The 18,845-nt window shown below is 43.5% G+C and overlaps 2 protein-coding genes across 4 annotated transcripts in view; both read left to right on the top strand.

Annotated features, from left to right (window-relative positions):
* BTK (Bruton tyrosine kinase) overlaps window positions 1–7,404 on the top strand; it is a 36,111-nt gene extending 28,707 nt beyond the window's left edge. Inside the window, exons 13-18 of one of the 3 annotated variants that reach the window (XM_023541156.2) lie at window positions 283–454; window positions 960–1,176; window positions 2,234–2,298; window positions 2,940–3,058; window positions 4,017–4,174; window positions 6,653–7,404. In XM_023541156.2, the coding sequence (XP_023396924.1) occupies window positions 283–454; window positions 960–1,176; window positions 2,234–2,298; window positions 2,940–3,058; window positions 4,017–4,174; window positions 6,653–6,724 (803 nt within the window). In that variant the 3' untranslated portion in view covers window positions 6,725–7,404. The remainder of the gene's footprint in view (window positions 1–282; window positions 455–959; window positions 1,177–2,233; window positions 2,299–2,939; window positions 3,059–4,016; window positions 4,175–6,652) is intronic. The other 2 variants (XM_064278621.1, XM_003422040.4) reach the window with 2 other exon arrangements.
* A 564-nt stretch (window positions 7,405–7,968) lies between these two features.
* On the top strand, window positions 7,969–10,899 carry TIMM8A (translocase of inner mitochondrial membrane 8A). Its single transcript, XM_003422041.4, has 2 exons — window positions 7,969–8,189; window positions 9,836–10,899. The coding sequence occupies exons 1-2, from the start codon at window positions 8,058–8,060 to the stop codon at window positions 9,995–9,997; spliced, it is 294 nt and encodes a 97-aa protein (XP_003422089.1). The 5' UTR covers window positions 7,969–8,057; the 3' UTR covers window positions 9,998–10,899.
* Window positions 10,900–18,845: the final 7,946 nt, after the last annotated feature.

Here is an 18,845-nt window from a genome sequence, read left to right as displayed (position 1 = left end):
GCCCCCTAAGCTTCCTATCTAACCTCATAAAGGGATTTTTTGAGAGGCTGTTCATCTTCTTGCCTTATGACCAACTTTCACCTAAAATTCCCAGATTTCTCCAACCATGAACTCCCTGTGCCTGAGATTTACCATGAGCAAAGATGGATAAGTATTCCTGAGAACTTCACTTTTACTAGTTCCCTATTTCTACCTCAGTAAGGATTATCTAGTGTAGGAATTTTATATGCATAATCACTGGGTTAACTCCCAAAGAATCACACCAAGGTTTTGTTGTTATAGGATCATGGGAAATAGATCCAAAGGACCTGACATTCTTGAAGGAGCTGGGGACTGGACAATTTGGGGTAGTAAAGTACGGGAAATGGAGAGGCCAGTATGACGTGGCCATCAAGATGATCAAGGAAGGCTCCATGTCCGAGGATGAGTTCATTGAAGAAGCCAAAGTCATGATGTGAGTTACAGTCCAAACTCAACTCTTTGCTGGAATCTAAGAATGACCAGGATAACATACTATGGTTTAAGGTGACTTACAGTGAGAGAGATTTGGGACCAGGGCCTGAGGTCAACCTTTGATTTGTGGGAGTTCTAGCTGCTAAGGTAATCATTTCTCTGCCTTAGATATTGGTTGAGAATAGTATTGATCATGGATGTGTACCATCTCAGTAGCATTTGGGAGCAGATGTAGAAAATGAGACTATCAAAAGAATGATTTTAATTTAGCCTTAGTGTTCATTCAGCCCTGGGCTTGTTTTCTGTTCTATTGATGGGCTCTAAATCCCTGCTCACTCCCACATATTAGGCACTTGAGGTTTAGGGTGGGAAGGAGGAACGTAAACTTGACGTTATGGTCCTTTATCTGGTGCTCTACTTCTAGGCCAACCCCTTTCTTCCCCAGCCCCTTTATGACTAGTATGTAGGGCCAGAAGGGGAGAACTAGTTCATTGCGTCTTCTGTAGGAATCTTTCCCATGAGAAGCTGGTGCAGTTGTATGGCGTCTGCACCAAACAGCGTCCCATCTTTATCATCACTGAGTACATGGCCAATGGCTGCCTCCTGAACTACCTGAGGGAGATGCGACACCGCTTCCAGACTCAGCAGCTGCTGGAGATGTGCAAGGATGTCTGTGAAGCCATGGAATACCTGGAGTCAAAGCAGTTCCTTCACCGAGACCTGGTGGGACCTCAGGAGGATTGGCCTGGGGCTGAGGGCTGAGGGGATAGAAGTAGCAGTGGAAGATATACCATACACTGATGGGGAAAGGAGGTTACTGGTGCCATTGTTTAAGTTTTATCTAGAAAACGCTAAAAGTTAGTTGTGCCTCTGCCCCAGTGGAGAACCAGTCAACTATCTCCAGCCTCAAATCCATGGGTTTTGCCACGGTGGATACTACAGCAGTGACTCCCCACCAAGCCCCCAAAAGGAAATGGTGGGGCCCTTCAGTGGCCATTCTGGACTTGGAACAGGAGGGCAACCCAACCCTGTGCTTCCCAAAGGGACTGCTCCTGGCACAGAGCTATCATTTGGTTACATCAGAGTCACAAACTGGTGGCTTGTGGGTGTATTTGGCCCACATGGGTTTAAAAGAAAATGTTATATGTTAGTTAGCAGTCACTCAAAAAGAGATATTTCACATTAAAAAAAAAACTGGAATTTCCAGCTTATATTGAAAATCTGGACCACCCTGTAATACTGGGCCAGTATTCTCACAGGCCATGCTAACAGTCAGCTGAGCCGGAGCTGCCTCCTTTAGACCAGACGTGTGTTCTCCCATTTCCTGCAATCACTACCCACCCCACTCCATTCTATTACTTTACCTGCCTGGCCCCTGGTGGCATCTGAGTCTGTGGCACTGTTCGTTTCAGCTAGGCCAAGGCTAAATTGCTCCTCCTTCCACTGGCAGAAAAGCAGAAAACAAAAGAAACTTCTCTTCCATTCTCCCTTAATTTTCTCAGCATTTCAGGGATGGGATGGGTGTTATGGAATTGCCCGTGTGAATTAAATCATTCTGTATCTCCTCAGGGCTTTACTTATGACTACGCAGCAGGTTGCTTTCCATGTGCAAAAATGCATCAAAATGTCTTAGTGGCAGCAACTGACTCTTATTAGGTGATAAGGTGTCTAGTTCAAAGTGATGAAGCTTCCCAGGCTTCATTCTGCTAGTGGGGAAAAGCTTTGTGCCTTTAACCTGTGTGCCAGGGCCCAAGTCTCACTGGTATTTGTTGTACTACAGGCTGCTCGAAACTGTTTGGTTAACGACCAAGGAGTTGTTAAAGTATCTGACTTTGGCCTGTCCAGGTGAGTGTGCCCTTTTCATCTTTCCCTTTAAAAGTGAAAATAGCACAATACAAAGATGAGGAGACATTATAGTTTTTAACCCCTCTGTTTCTTTTTTCCCCTCATTCTAGTCTTTTCTACCATCTTCTTATTCCTTTTCTGCCTCTGAAGTATTTAAGTCACTTCTTTCATCCTTTTGCCTTATTGCTATATCCCTCTCTTCTCCTTTCTCCCTTTATCTCTGCCCTGCCTCTTTGTTAGCTAGTCTCCCAACACCTTATTTTGATTTGTAATCCTGTTGACTTTGCTCCATCCCGTCTTCTTTAATAAGCGGTCTAATTCCCACTGGCAATGACAGAATAGAAGGCAGCAAGGAGAGGAACAGGGAATGGAAAGGGGGATAGAGAAGAGCACCTATTAGATTTATTTCACTTCATCCTTCCTGTAATCACAATGTTTATCGGAAAAGCTAAATCAGATATGAAAAACAGGAAAATATTTTTTAAAAATTGCATTTGTAAAAGACACTGGTTGGCCAGCAGAGCCTTTTGAGAAAACCTGTAAGTGCACATTTGTGCAACTCTTGTGACTGTGCCAAGAAAACTAAAGCAAATAGCAAGCTCTTCTAATCCTAACTGTACCAAGTCCTGAATCCCTCACAGGTATGTCCTGGATGATGAATATACAAGCTCAGTAGGCTCCAAATTTCCAGTCCGGTGGTCTCCACCAGAAGTCCTTATGTACAGCAAGTTCAGCAGCAAATCTGACATTTGGGCTTTTGGTAAGTGGATAAGATTGTAAAAATTACACAGCCTAAAGGAAGAGGAATGCAATGGGAAAATTCACACTTTGCAGCTTTCCCAAAGAGACTGTTCCTGCTTTCATTCATCCAATACTTAGGGAGTGCCATCTACATGTCAGGCGCCACAGGCGTTGCTGGGGATAACAACAGTAAACTAGAACGATCCCTGCCTTCTTAGAACTTATAATATATTGAAGGAAGCAAACAATTCATTCAGTATTTGATATTTTCTGAAAGCTAATTATGTACCAAGGAGCCCTGGTGGTGCAGTGCTTAATAGCTCGGTTGCTAACTGAAAGGTTGGCGGTTCGAACCCACCAGCTGCTCCCTGGGAGAAGGATGTAGTAGTCTGCTTCTGTAAAGATTACAGCTTTGGAAACCCTGTGGGGCAGTTCTCCTCTGTCCTATAGGGTCACTATGAGTTGAATCGACTCAACGGCAACAGGTTTTGGTTAGTTCTATACCAGGGACTCTGCCAGATCCTATAACTACAAAGACAAATAAAGATGCTGTCCTTCTCCTAACCAAATAATCCATTGCTGTCGAGTCAATTCCAACTCATGGTGACCCTATTACAGAGTAGAACTGCACCATAGGGTTTTCTTGGCTGTAATCTTTACAGAAACAGATCGCCAGGGCTTTCTTCTGTAGTACCACTGGGTGAGTTCAAACTCCCAACCCTGGGGTTAGTAGTTGAGTGCAAATCATTTGTGCCACTTTGGGATCCTGTCCCTGTCAGAGAGGAGCTAATATTCTAGAGCAACCCTGATCGCCATCCCATGTAGTCAGTACTATAGCAGAAGTTTGTACAAATGCAAAAAAACACAGGGGGAGAACAGTTGATTCCAATCTTTGAGGGTGATCTAAGAAGACTAGGACCCTTACTACCCCAAAAGACTGACAACTGGCTAAACACATTCTTTTTTCAATCTTCTAGGGGTTTTGATGTGGGAAATCTACTCTCTAGGGAAGATGCCATATGAGAGATTTACTAACAGTGAGACCGCCGAACACATTGCCCAAGGCCTACGCCTCTACAGGCCTCATCTGGCTTCTGAGAGGGTATATACCATCATGTACAGCTGCTGGCATGAGGTAAGTGTTTTATTGATTCCTCTTAGATTATTTGCTCAAACCTACTTTGCCATGTAAACTGCCAGGCCCCCAGGTCCTCCTCCATGGCTGCCTGCCAGCTGGACACAGACTGATAACTGTACACATTCCTTACCCCAGCCTACATCCCAAATTCTCTAATGACCAGAGGCTTTCCCAGGCCCACCCCAGTTCTCACTAGAGTATCATTGTTGTCAGTTGCCATTGAGTCGATTCCAACTCATGGCAACCCCGTGTGTGCAGAGTAGAAGCACTCCCTGGGGTTTTCAAGGCTGTGACCTTTCAGAAGCTGATGGCCAAGCCTGTCTTCTGAGGCACCTCTGAGTGGGTTCAAACCACCAACCTTTCAGCTGGTAGTCAAGCGCTTAACCGTTTGTGCCACCCAAGGACTCCAGAGTATTGTTAGCAACCCTCCATACGAACTCAGTTTTAGGGAGGGGGGTGTTGTGGAGCCACATCATGTAGGAAAACCAGGCAGCCAAAGGCACCCAGGCAAGCGTATGGACAATTGAAAGCGAAAAGTCATTAGAGTTTGTTTATTCTTTTGGGAGTCATAGGCCCTTTCTTCTACTTTACTAGCTGCCAATCTTTTCTGCCTGAGGTCCTAAATTAGATTATCTTTTTAATCCTAAAACATGAAAGGGAACTAAAATAGGTAGTACTTTTTTTTTTTTTAATATAGTACACTGTGGGGTATGTGGATGGGTGTGGTATTTTGGAAATAAGGAACCTGTCCCACTATTATTAAATGCTTTGCTGCTCTCACTTTGGGTCCTTCCAGAGCTGCCTTCTCCACTTGTCAGTGGGTATTTGGCAACCTTAACTTGACAACCTAAATCTCTTGTAGGAAATAAATGCCCAGCTCTTAGTTCTGCCCCCGCCACCCCCACCAAACAAGGAAAGACAGACAGTGTTCAAGAAGCACATATGTGAATCTGAAGCCTCCTCGGTGAGGTGAAGAGCAAGTCAGAACATGCTTCCTTGCCCTTGAACAAATGACAGAGGTCACAAGGAAAGTGTGGGAAAAAGGAGAACGCTTTGGAACCATTTCCCTTGTCTCTCCTACATGAGGCAGGATTAAGGGCGGCTGGCTACACTCCCTCACAGTTAGGGTACCCTCACTCTGCTCACTAAAAACCATTTCAGACAGGCACTTTCTCCATAGCCTGTTTAAAGTAGTGGTTCACAAAACTGGACATGCATTAGAATCCCTGGGGAAGTCCTCAAAATATGGACTGCTGGGGCTCATCCCCAGAGAGGCTAATAAAGTGTGTCTGGAGTGGGGCACAGAAATCTGTTTGGTTTGGTTTTTCTTGGCCGTAACCTTTATGGAAGCAGATTGCCAGGCCTTTCTTCCATGGCACCACCAAGTGGATTCAAATTGCCAGTCTTTCCTTTAGCAGCTGAGTGCAAACCATTTATGTCACCCAAGGACCCTTTTAGAAGTTTTTTAACTTCTCAGGAAATATCGATACTCAGCAAGGCTTGAGAACCACTGATTCAAAGGACCAAGGAACTAATGACCTTTCGGTTCTGACAGGTGGTGACCATTCTAGCATGAGTGTGCCCTGAGTTACCAAATATCCCAGTGGCTTATGGACTGTGGATGTCAAAAAGAGCCTCAGTCTAGAAGCCAAACAGTGATAAAAGGTCCCAGGCACTCAGGATCCCTGCCCAGTAATGCAGCCCCTCATTTTGAAATGTTACTCCCTTTGTTAATTTTGGATATATGGGGTGATAGCAACAATGCTTGAAACAAAACTAAAAATTTTCACAGCTTATGGGATTTCAATTCTTTCAACCACTTAAACTTGTTTGGTAGCCATTTTCACTTCAGTATAACCTGGCAATCTGTTCCCATAAAGATTACAGCCTAGAAGGCCCTATGGGGCAGTTTCATTCTGTCACATGGGGTCGCTATAAGTTGAAAATTGACTCCACGGAGTGGAACAACAACACCCCAAATAAAAAATGTACTTGTGTGCAAATATATAATGAACCTAGCCCTCAGTTTTAATCAATACGTTTGTCAGTATAATTTGCAAATTTTTCTTATCACACTTATAACCTGAGTTATGAACAACAAAAAGTTCACAAGCAGTTTATGGAGAGCCTGTATTTCTATTCTTTCTTCCTTCTGTAAGCAACAAGGTATGGTGCTGGACATACAGTATGTACTTAATAAATGTTTGCTGCTTAATCATTGAATTTTTCTTGAATTCTGGACTCGGGACTCTAGTCCACTATAGGAGCCCTGGTGGCGCAGTGGTGAAGAGCTCAGCTGCTAACCAAAGGGTGGGCAGTTTGAATCCACTAGCTGCTCCTTGGAAACCCTATGGGGGCAGTTCTACTCTGTCCTATAGGGTCGCTATGAGTGGGAATTGACTCAACGGCAACGAGTTTGATTTCATTTTTTTCTTTTTAAGGCCACTATAACACTGTATTTTTCTTTGGTTTTAGAAAGCAGATGAACGTCCCACTTTCAAAATTCTTCTGAGCAACATTCTAGATGTCATGGATGAAGAATCCTGAGCTGGCCAATAAGCTTCTTGGTTCTATTCCTCTCCTCCACAAGCCCCAATTTCACTTTCTCTGAGGAAATCCCAGGCTTTCTGGCCCTGGGGCCTTTATACTCCCACTGAATACACAGAGACCCCACTCTCCATCTAAGAATGCCTCTCTTCTTTGACTCCCCTGAGAGCAAAGGCCAAGGAATTATTTTGCCTGGTATTGCTGCCCCCCCCACCCCGGAAATTTCCGAAGAGTAGAAAACAGACTGAATTTGGATAGAAACAATTTTGGGAGGGAGGGATGTAAATAGCCACACAAGAGGCCCAAGAGCTCTTTGGGTAGGCATTAGAGCTTGGGGAGGGGGCAGATTGGGCAAGAATAAAATGGCGTCATAAAAATGGGAGGGGTGTTTTTGATAAAATAAAGTTACTAGAAAGCTTGAAGGCCTCTGCTATCTCGATTCATCATACAGCCTCCCTGAAGCGCCCTATCTCAGTATTCCTGTGATGTGGCATTGGTTTCACAATATTCCTGGACGGAGAACTCAACAGGATTCTCGGTATCTAACCCCTCAAGCTCTTGGAGAATTCAGAGCCAAACTCACAAGCTAAAGCACAGTGTCTGGCACAGAGTAGGCATTAAATACTTGGGTGAATCTGAAAGTTGGGGATAAACTCTGCCAGAGCCTCATTTCCCTATGTCAGGAAGCAGAAAACTCCATCAAAGAGCTAGAGCCAGGGCCCGGGAATGGCTAAGAGGAGTAATGGGACCAGGAGTCCGGCCCGCATCCAACCACCCTGGCTGAAAAAAAAAAAAAAAGCGCGGGCCAATTTGGAAGCGGGCAGGGGCGGAGCTGCTGGGCACCCCGGAACTGCCCACGTGGTCTGAGGTAACTTAAGAAAAAAAAAATATATATATAAATTTTATTTTGGCAAGTAACTTCTCAAGCGCGGGCCAATTTGGAAGTGGGTGGGGCGGAGCTGTTGGGCCCCCAGGAACTGCCCACGTGGTCTGAGGTAACTTTAAAAAAAAAAAATATATATATATATATATTTTATTTTGGCAAGTAATTTCTCGCCAGCGCCACTGCAGCGCTGGGCAAGTCCTGCGAGCTGAAGGCGCAGGCTAGGCGCAGCGGGGGCGGAACGCGGGTCCTCCCCGGCCAACAGCAGAGACAAAGCCTGCGGCCACGCGAAGCCAACCGAGCGGCCTGACGGGCTGCCTCGCGCAGGCGCAGTGCGCGTATGGGGGCGGGCCCTGAGCCGGCCGGTTGTGGTTCCGGTTCCGTCGCGGAGACACGTGAAGGTCGGTGAGTTGGTGCGGGGTTGGTCTCGGCACGCGTGGCCGCGCTGGGATGGATTCTCCCTCGTCTTCCTCCGCGGCGGGTCTGGGCACCGTGGACCCGCAGTTGCAGCATTTCATCGAGGTGGAGACGCAGAAGCAGCGCTTTCAGCAGCTGGTACACCAGATGACTGAACTTTGTTGGGTGAGGACCCTGGGGCTGGGACCTGGACACTTTTACCCACTTTCCCTTTGCCCTTACCCCACGGGACCCGCTATGACGTCGGGGATTCAGGGAGGGGGCGGACCCAGCAGCACCGCTTTGGTTTCCCCGGGTTCCACAAGCCGAGCTGGAAGAGAGAAGGGGTGACTCCACTTCTCAGGGGACTGTCATTCCGGACCTCGGTTTTGAGGTGCAGAGGACTGTGAATCAAAGAAAACTTATGCCGCTGTCCCACCCAACACTTTTGGGCACCTGAGGTAGAAGCTGACTAGTGCTGATCACCAAGCCTGACCAGAGCCCGTAGCACTGGAATTTTAATTTTAGAAGCCGAAGTCCCGGGGAGTCAGTGAATCTGCTCTTTGTGGACTCCCCGAGGTTTACCTCGATTACCCAGTTGCCCTAACCGCCCCCCCCCGTGAGAAATGAGTGGCTCTAGGCCACTAACTATAAAAGTGGCGTAATCTCTCCCAACTACACACTTACATGCCTTTCTTGTTGGATTGTTGTGTAACGCCAGGCTGTCTCAGGTCTGAAGGTTGAGGAAGTGAGTGTGCTCCGTGAGAGGACTTTGGCAAAAGGGTGGAAGGCATTTGCAACTTGGGATCAAAGTGTTCTGTTGGCTGTCGAGGACGGTCGGTACGCTGCCCACAGAATCCAGAGGCCAAGGATAACTTCCCTTGGAGTTGGAGGGTCTGAAGCTTGTGTACACAGAGAAGAATGAAGGAAATTCATTTGAACTATATACAGTAATCGGTTTCCATAATTCCTTTTCCCATAAACTTATGGTATGGCAGGACCATGCCCCCTTAACAAATGTCTACTTGACTCTGGTCTGCCTTGGACCAGAGTGCTTTGATTCTTGATATTTGGTTCAGGAGGGGGTGTGGTGGTTAAGGACCCTTTAAGAACCTGTAAGCTATGGACCACTCATTTTGAGAGGATTCAAGAACTTTTGGCTTAAGCAGACAAGGTTACAGAATCTCAGGTCATGGATTTTTTTCCTCTGGTAAGTTTTAGGCTGTCTTGCTGCAGTGATTAATCCTTTCACCCTTTTTTTCTGCAGTTAACTTGAAGGCATTTAATGCAAGCAGAACTAGGGTTATACCCAAACTCAGTGAAGTGCTACTTCACTTGTATTTTGCCATTTTCAGCTTTGTAATATCTCAGCTCCACCATTTCCTGGCTATGCTTTTGGGCAAATTATCTCTGTGCTACAGTTTCTCACTTTGTAAAATGAGGATTAATGATACAGTGAAACCTGTGAGAGCCAGAACTCAGCGGGACCGCCTTGTTTTTCCAGGTCTTGCAAGTTTTCTGCCTTTGACGGGGTGCAGTCTTATCACTTTTCTGTTGCTCTCTATTAGTAGAAAATACTTGAGTTTTTCTTCTTTGACAGGTTTCTGCCTTATTCAGGTTCCGGCTTTTGCAGGAACTGTACTATTTATTCCATAGGGTTGTTGTGAAAATTTAATGTAAGTCTGTAGAAAATTGCTGGACACCTGGTAAGTTGCCAGGTGTTAACATTATTAACATCAGATTCTATTTTAGGTGAAGTTTTTCCTCTAATCAATAAGTAACTCTCCCCACCCCCAAGTTCCCTTTGTGATTCTGTATCTTGTCCTGAGCAGGAGAAGTGCATGGACAAGCCTGGGCCAAAGTTGGACAGTCGGGCTGAGGCCTGTTTTGTGAACTGCGTTGAGCGCTTCATTGATACAAGCCAATTCATCTTGAATCGACTGGAACAGACCCAGAAATCCAAGCCAGTCTTCTCAGAAAGCCTTTCTGACTGATCTCAGCATTACCTCTTCGGAGAAGGAAGGTAGTTCAAGAAATGAAGACCTGTAGATGGGAAGGTTGAAGAAAAGGCTACCGGGGAATTGGTTTCCACCTTTTTTCACTTTGGGGACATCGTGTCATCTGAGAATGAACAAAGACCAATTTTGTGTGTGTGTGGTTTGAAGGTCATATGTGTATTTGGTTGTGTTTTTTAATGCTAATATTGTGAAAATAATTGACAGATGAATGGAAAACTCTACCAGATGCATATTACTGTATGTGGGACTGTGCTTTTTTCAAAGTCCCGTTAACTGCTTCCTATAATTTGAGAGTGGAACTGCTTTCTATAATTTGATAGTGGGACCACATAGGTAAAAATCTGTCATTTGTGTGGATTCATTTCATATTACTGGGGAGGCTGATAGTCATATTTGTAGCAGAAAGGACAGCTGTGGTGGGGCGGGAGAGTAATTTGCTACTGTAACTCCAGGCCTCCTTATCTAGTATTAGACTATCAGTGCTGGGAAAAAAACCTATGGAGCATTCAGACTGTACACTTCACTTTCTAGATTATCTCCCTCCCCTATACTATGACTTACTTAAAGACCTATATAAAGTATGGCCTCTGGAGGCAGTACAGGCAGCCTGAGAGTCTAGAGGCTTTTAGTTATAAAGGAATCAAGCCAGTGAAGGTAATTCACATTAGTAGACTGCCACAAGGAAGAAGTTAACTTCCCCTGTATTTCAGGGTACAGAAAAGTTAAAGATGTGCCTAAATTAGTCATAAAGATTTAGGCCAGTCAAAAACTAACAGCAGTTTCAGGTAGAGGTGCATGCCTAATGTTAATTACTATAGATTCTATTACCTGCATTCTTTTGATCATTGAAATAAAAGCTTCTACAGATTCAGCTCTGATCGAGAAGGATTTCTATTTTGGTTATCGCCTGCAACCCGGAGAGATTTAGCGTGGGCTGGTTATAAGGCTGAAATTCAGTCAGTCTAGGTGCCTGGTCTGTGTAAGGCATAACACAGTATTCCATGGATCCCTGACCATTTTATGAGAAAAAAAAAAGAACCTTGAGATGAGATGGGGAGGGAAGGAAGTCAATGCTGACAGTTAAGTCCCTGAGTGCCGTAAAGAGATCATATTGACTGGATTCCCCTCTTCTTACTTCAAATCCTAGTAGATTGGAGTATAGACCTAAAATGGATGCACTTGTTCTGAGCCTCTAGTGCAAATTCATGAAAGTTGGGGAAATAAAACATTCTAGAAGTCTCAAGTCCCTATTTAGCTTTTCCCCATATAAGCACTACAAAGAATTTTTTTTTAAATCATGGTGAAAACACATTTGAGGGCTTACTCTGTGCCAGGCACTGTTTTTGGTGCCAGGGATTCAGCAGTACACAAAAGAAAGTCCCCGTCCTTGCCCCCTGACCCCGGCTCGTGAGCAGGAACAGGCAATAAACGTAAATCTGTCAATACTGAGTGCTATGGAGAAAAAGCAGAGTAAGGGAATGTATGCGTGAGGTAGTTGTTTTATATAAGATGGTTAGAGGTGACTTCCTTGGGAAGGTGGCATTTCAGCAGAAACCTGAAAGTCAAGTGGCCAAGCCACGTGGGTATGTCTGGGGAACATCATCTCAGGAGAGGTGACAGCCCATCCGAAGGCCCCAAGGTGGGGGCTGTATGCCCTGTAGAACAGCCAAAAGGTCAGTATGGCAGGAGTGAAGTGAGTAAGGAGAATGCTAAGAAATGAGGTCAGAGAAATGTAGTAGTAATAAAAACAATGGCATTTTGAAGCCCAGAGAAATCAGGTTTCTGGTTTTTTTGGCATATACTGTGTATCTGTATGCCTTCGTTAATTTTTTCGCTCCAAAATTTAATGTGTTCATGTAAAACTTCAAGTCATGAAGGAAGGCTCTTGAGTCTTTTCCTTCTTATTAATTTAACTTAGTATGAAAGCATTCTTGTTGCAGTGAGACACACACTGAAATGTCTTCTTTTACAGTGTTATTGCTTGCTGAGCTAATAATATACACCGTGAGAAACAGGATCTGTCACGTTCATGCAATATATTTGAGCACCAAACATTTGCCCTTGTCCTCAGGAGGTTGTTGACTACCAGAACAACCATTATGACTTTTTTCTTTTCATCAATCTCAAATTAGTTTTCGGTACCTGGATAGAAAGCTAGTGCTGTCAGCCTTAATGGCATTCAAAGTCTTCGTTCCAATTATTCAAGGTAGAAAACTCAAGACTAGACTGTAAAACAAAAGAATTGTTAACAGCCCCTTTTCCTGAGATGAAACCTTACTTAGAAGCCTAATACATAAAATAGAAAAGTGAAGCTGCTCCGGTAGTGGGGGTAACTGGGGCCCTGCCTGCGTTCTCTCCTTACACACTCACTCCCCTGTTAAAACCCATTGCCGTCGAGTTGACTCAGTGACCCTATAGAACAGAGTAGAACTGCCCCATAGAGTTTCCAAGGAGCAGCTGGTGGATTCAAACTGCTGACATTTTGGTTAGTGGCCTGAGCTCTTAACCACTACACCACCAGGGCTCCCCCACACTCCCCAGTGATGCCTAAAGCACTGTCTTAGGACCTTTAGGGTTTTACCAGGAATAAGACTATCCCTAACGTCTCTGTCCAGTGAGTTCAGGAACTAACATTAGTGATAACAGATAAAAAAGAAATCAAGCAAGAACTTCATGTTTGTTGATGATAATAAATTTTAATAAGGAGCTTGTAACAAGTCAATAAGCCCCATATAGTTTTTGCGTGGGATAATGGAAAGCAATTGATGGCCCTTTTTTAAAAAACCAGTTATCCTCATTGACATCTTAAAAAGTCTTGGCCTAGAGAGTTTTTATTCCAAAGACCACCTAATAGTGCTTCTCTTGAGATACTTCATAATCTCCTTTAGCATTATTTTCGTTGGCATCTTCTGGACTCAAAAGATGGGGAAAGGTTTGGTGCACTTCACTTTAAAATCTATGGAGTAGTAAGGGCATTGTTTAGGCTTATTGATCTCAAGTGAAAGGGCAACAAGTCAGGACCAAGAGAGACCCCTCGAAAGGCTTGGAAAAAAAAAAAAGGCCAAAAACTATGGTAAGGAAACCACAGACGGTTGTTGAGGGCCATATGCTGTCATCCCTTGAAAACAATAGCAGGGCAGGTCATGACTACAGTAGTGAAAAGGACAATACCTGGGAAAGACTACCGACATCACACTAAGCCCTTGTTCAGATAGTTAATTTGAATGCTTATGTAAATCACAAGACAAAGCAAGAGTATCCAGCCTGGGGCTGGTTTTGTAAGTAGGGTCCCTAAAATCAACAGCTTCAAGGCAATGCCCAAACCTTTGACACAGGACGCAAAGTGAGCCAGCAAAAGAGCTGGTAAGAGTATACACCAGGATGTTACTCTGGCCACAGTGAGGTCCCACTATGAAGGCAAGCAAGGTAGAGCTGACCACTGCACATGGGAAAAAAGATAGAAACTGTGCTTGAAAAAAAAATTACTATCTTTAGTACTTAAATAAGAAATGCTAAGGCAATTTGGCAATTAAACCATTACATTCTTCAACACTGTAACAAGAGAGCAGCGTTTGAACAATTAGCCATTTAAAGTATGAACTAATAAAAATTGTGTTGTAAGTCTAAACCTGTATCTTGTAAAAGTCACTCTCAAAAAGGCCACGCCTATGCAATAAAGTGATGGGAGCTTCTATTACACAGAAATACATGGAAGGGACAAATAAGATGTGGCAAACCAGGATTCAGACGTACCGATCAGGAGCTCCACGGGGCCCAGAGAATTTTTAGATGTATCTGCAATACGGTAGGCAATCCCCGACTTACGACATATTCAAGTTACAGTGAACCACACTTAGGACTGTCTTTTGTTTTTTTTACATCTTATCGTTAGTAATATGTACTGCATACAATGTTGCAGTGTGTAATTTGCTGATGTTATCATTCTCAGGGAGCCCTGGTGGCACAGTGGTTAAGAGGTCAGCTGCTAACCAAAAACGCTGGTAGTGGGAATCCACCAGCTGCTCCTTGGAAATCCTATGGGGTAGTTCTACCCTGTCCTGTAGGGTCGCTAGGAGTCGGCACCAACTCCACAGCACCTAACAGCAACAGCGGCAACATCATACTCAGATGTTCAACATTATGATTTATATTGATACTGGTAATAAAAGGCAAGAATAATGAAAACAAAAAAAATGTATTCGACTTACATCAGAACCAACTTATGATGGAGTCATCGGAACAGAGCCCCATCATAAGTCGGAGACTACTGTATAACGATAACCATAGCTGTGTTTCATTGATGGTATGCACACATCGGCCACATATTTTCTAAGTATTTTACATGGATCATCTTTTTAAAGTTCTTACAACTCTATGAGAGTAACTATTATCACCATACCCATTTCACATATAGAGAAGCTGAGGCTCAGAGAAGTAACTTGTCCAAGGTTAACAGCTAACAATGTTAGAGCTGGAATTTGAATCCAGGCAGTCTGACTCCAGAGCTCATGATCGAAACTACTACAATAAACTGCCTCCTGATGTAAAGATGGGAAGCGATGTTTGTTTAAGGGGCTTGATCATAACCACTGGAACGCATACTAGAGAGGGCTCAAATTTTAGAATCAGGCAGAACTGGGTTCAAATCCTGCCTGCCAATACCTCTGTGACCTTAGGGACATCACTAACCTCTTTGATCCTCAGTTAATAAAACTGAGATGGTAATAACCTACCTTGCAGGGTTGTAAAATGAGGTAACATATACAGTACTTTGCACACTGTAGATGGTTAAGAGGTAGCTATTATTTATTACTATTATTCAGAATTGAGCATCTCTGATAACCCTGGTAGAGTCATTGTCTGAGAGAACAGGAGAAAAACAGGAAATCACGTCATAAAAAGTTGATCAATTGATGAAGTGGCAGAGCTAATGGAGCATATAATAGTAAGAATTTGGGGTTTTATCCTGCAATCAACGGGAAGCTATTGGAGGATTTTAAACAGTGGAATGACATAATGAGGTCTGCACTTTTTATTAAAACAATACAAAAAAAAACCCCATTCCCATCAAGTTGATTCTGACTAATAGCAACCCTATACGACAGAACAGAACTGTCCCATAGGGTTTCCAAGGAGCAGCTGGTGGAGTTGAACCACCAACCTTTTGGTTAGCATCTGAGCTCTTAACCACTTCACCACCAGGGCTCCTTAAAACATTACAGAATTGTATAAAGTAAAAGTTCTCCCCTTATTCTCACATATGCATTTAGAAAGATCACCTTTGCAGCTGTATGGAGGTTGGATTAAGGCAGAAAGAACAGTAATAAGGGCATTTTACCAGTTCAGACAAGAAACTATGGAGACCAAAGGATCAACAATTACTTTAAACAAAGATGAGAATGTGAGGGGGCAGGGAAACTAGATTAATGAAAAACGAACAAGCAGAATGGAAATAATGAGAATGTTCATACATTGTGAAGAATGTAACCAATGTCACTGAACAACTTGTGTAGAAATTGTTGAATGGGAATCTAAACTTCTGTGTAAACCCTTCTCCAAAAATACAATAAAATATTATTTAAAAAAAAAACATGGAGAATTGGGAAGCCCTGATGGCGAAGTGGTTAAGAGCTCGGCTGCTAACCAAAAGGTTGGCAGTTCAGGTCCACCAGTCGCTCCTTGGAAACTCTTTGGGGCAGTTCTACTCTGTCCTATAGGGTCGCTATTTGTCAGAATCAACTCAATGGCAATGTTTTTTTTTTTTTTTATTGTACTTTAGATGAAGGTTTATATAACAAACTACTTTCTCAATAAACAATTATTACACATTGTTTTATGACATTGGCTAACAACCCCACAACATGTCAACACTCTCCCTTCTCTATCTTGGGTTCCCTATTGCCAGCTTTCCTATCCCCTCCTGCCTTCTAGTCCTTGCCCCTGGGCTGGTGTGCCTCTTTAGTCTCGTTTTGTTTTATGGGCCTGTCTAATCTTTGGACGAAGGGTGAACTTCGGGAATGACTTCATTACTAAGCTAAAAGGGTGTCCAGTGGCCATACTCTCAGGATTTCTCCAGTTCCTGTCAGGCCAGTAAGTATGGGCTTTTTCTGTGAACTAGAATTTTGTTCTACATTTTTCCCCAGCTCTGTCCGGGACCCTCTATTGCAATCCCTGTCAAAGCAGTCAGTGGTGGTAGCCGGGCACCATCTGGTTGTACTGTAGATGGTTAAGAGGTAGAGGTGGAGGCCGTGGTAGATGTAGTCCATTAGTTCTTTGGACTAATCTTTCCCTTCTATCTTTAGCTTTCTTCATTGTCCTTTGCTCCCGAAGGGGTGAGACCAGTGGCGTATCCTAGATGGCCACTCATAGGCTTTTAAGACCCCAAACGCAACTCACCAAAGTAGAATGTAGAACATTTTCTTTATACACTATGTTATGCCAATTGAGCTAGATATTCCCCGAGACCATGGTCCCCACAGCCCTCAGCCCAGCAATTTGGTCCCTCAGGGAGTTTGAATGTGTCTACGGAGCTTCCATGACCTTGCCTTGTACAAAGTTTGCTGGCTTCCCCAGTATTGTGTACTGCCTTAACCTTCACCAAATTACCACTTAAAACCAACAAAAAACAAACCCGCTGCCATCGAGTCGATTCCGACTCATAGCGACCCTATAGGGGACAGGAGAACTGCCCCACAGAGTTTCAAAGCAGCACCTGGCAGATTCAAACTGCTGACCTTTTGGTTAGCAGCCATAGCACTTAACCACTACGCCACCAGGGTTTCCGAATTGCCACTTACCTTTGTCTATTCAGTGTTTTTCCCTCCCACTCCTCCCCTCCTTCGTAACCATCAAATATTGTTTCTTTTTCTTTAAACCTTTTCCTGAGTTTTTATAGCTGTGGCCTCATACAATGTTTGTCCTTTTGTGATTGACTGATTTCACTCAGCAGAATGCACTCCAGATTCCTCCATGTTTTGAGATGCTTCGCAGATTCATCATTGTTCTTTATTTGGCAATGGGGTTTTATTTTTTAATGCAGAAATTAATTTAGATAGTAGAAGTGGAGATGGGGAAGAGGGAACGTATTTGAAACATGGGGGAGTAGTGAGAGAAAGGAGTCTGGAGTAAAGTGGAAAGGAGGAAAACAGATGATAGTAAGAAAAGAGGTAGGATATAGAATAATAATGTGCTAATGAGAGGTTGCTTTGAGGCTCAAAGGGCAGAAGCGACCAGGAAGAAGAAGGTTAACAGTTGATCAGGTTGAATGTGCTACAGAGAAGAACTTGCACAAAAGCCTATCCATACCTAGCTCTATAGCTCTGGGGTCTGGGTAACCCCTGGAATTGTTTATTGCCCCCCCATTTAAGGAACATACCATACCCTAAAGTCAGAAATACTTAAAAGATCACTCACAACTATAATGTTTTACAAACTTTTGACAAAAATTTATAAATAAGCCAAGCAAAAAAAAGATAAAAATGATCATTTGTGTTTTAACACTGCACTTTGATACGGAAAGGAGGAAGGAAGAGAAAGACCAAAAAAGGGAAAGAAGGAAAGAGTAAGGAGTCAGGGACTTGCGGTATTTGTTACACTGAACTTTAGACTTGTAGCTATTTCCTTGAGGCTTAAACCATTTACTATATGACATGACTGACCTGATGTACTAGACCAGGGTTATTCAAACTAAAAATCTAATATGGTCGTGACATGGCTATGTATCTCATCACTTTGAAGTAAACATTATTAACACTGCTTAATTCTTTTCTGAAAGGCTATTCTTCATTATCCTTGTGTGGCAGGATACACCACAAGGTCAAAAGACCCGGGCCTTATTTGTCAAGCACTTTCTTTTTCTCTTCCTCAGGTAGGTCCCAGGGATGTAATCAGCTTTCCTTCTTAGGAGCTGCCAACACTGGGGTTTTTCTTCCCATCAAGATTAACTATTATCCCTAATTCACCCCATTTCCCTTCTCAAGACAAGCACGTAGGCCCGTACTATTTTAAGGGTTTTGCTTTTAATCACTATGGGGAAATAGACATGTGAAAACACAAACGATAAATATGGGGAAATTGCAAAGGTTATAGATTTTACAAATTTCCAACAGTTGACTCTGGTTTATATTCCCTTCCTTTGTTGTTGTTAGTTGCTGTCAAGTCAGTTCCAACTCACGGAGACCTTATGTATAACAACAAAACATTGCACGGTCCTGCACCATCTTCGCGATCAATGGTATGTTTGAGTCCTTTGTTGCAGCCATTGTGTAGTACCTTCCAACCTAGGGGATGCATCTTCAGCACTCTATTGGATAATGTTCTGTTGTGATCCATAGAGTTTTCATTTGCTAATATTTGGAAGTACATCGCCAAGCCTTTCTTCCTACTCTGTCTTAAGTCTGGAAGCTCCGCTGAAACTTGTCCGCCATGGGTGACACTGCTGGTATTTAAAATACCAGTGGCACAGTTCCTTAAAAGCCACTAGAGTAGGACAAACTGACAGATGGGTGGTAGATTCCCTTCCTTATGATATATTAATTACTGATATCCCCCCTTAGGCCTTTATTCTTGAGGTTTCATCAAGCTTCCACACTTGACACAAAACCCAGAACGGAAAACTATCTCTCACATATCAGACCGGCAGAGCAAATAGGTACTACCTTATATTATTGGTGGGAGTGTAAATTGGTTCCACCTCCACAGTCAGCAGTTTAGCAATACCTACCAAATTACAAATGTGCAAACCTTCCATCCCAGAAATCTGGCTTCTAGAAATTCGTACTACAGATATACTCACACATGTACAAAATGACATAAATGAGGTTTT

Source organism: Loxodonta africana, chromosome X (assembly GCF_030014295.1).
Source record: "Loxodonta africana isolate mLoxAfr1 chromosome X, mLoxAfr1.hap2, whole genome shotgun sequence".
Taxonomy (NCBI): Eukaryota; Metazoa; Chordata; class Mammalia; order Proboscidea; family Elephantidae; genus Loxodonta; species Loxodonta africana.
The sequence above is the reverse complement of the archived record's forward strand: the minus strand, read 5'-3'. Positions and strand labels throughout refer to the sequence as shown.

Excerpts from the sequence above, each read along its gene's own strand:
- TIMM8A (XM_003422041.4), top strand. The coding sequence starts at position 8,058 with ATGGATTCTCCCTCGTCTTCCTCCGCGGCGGGTCTGGGCACCGTGGAC. Across the intron at positions 8,190-9,835 it reads AGATGACTGAACTTTGTTGG|GAGAAGTGCATGGACAAGCC; the intron begins GTGAGGACCCTG and ends TGTCCTGAGCAG.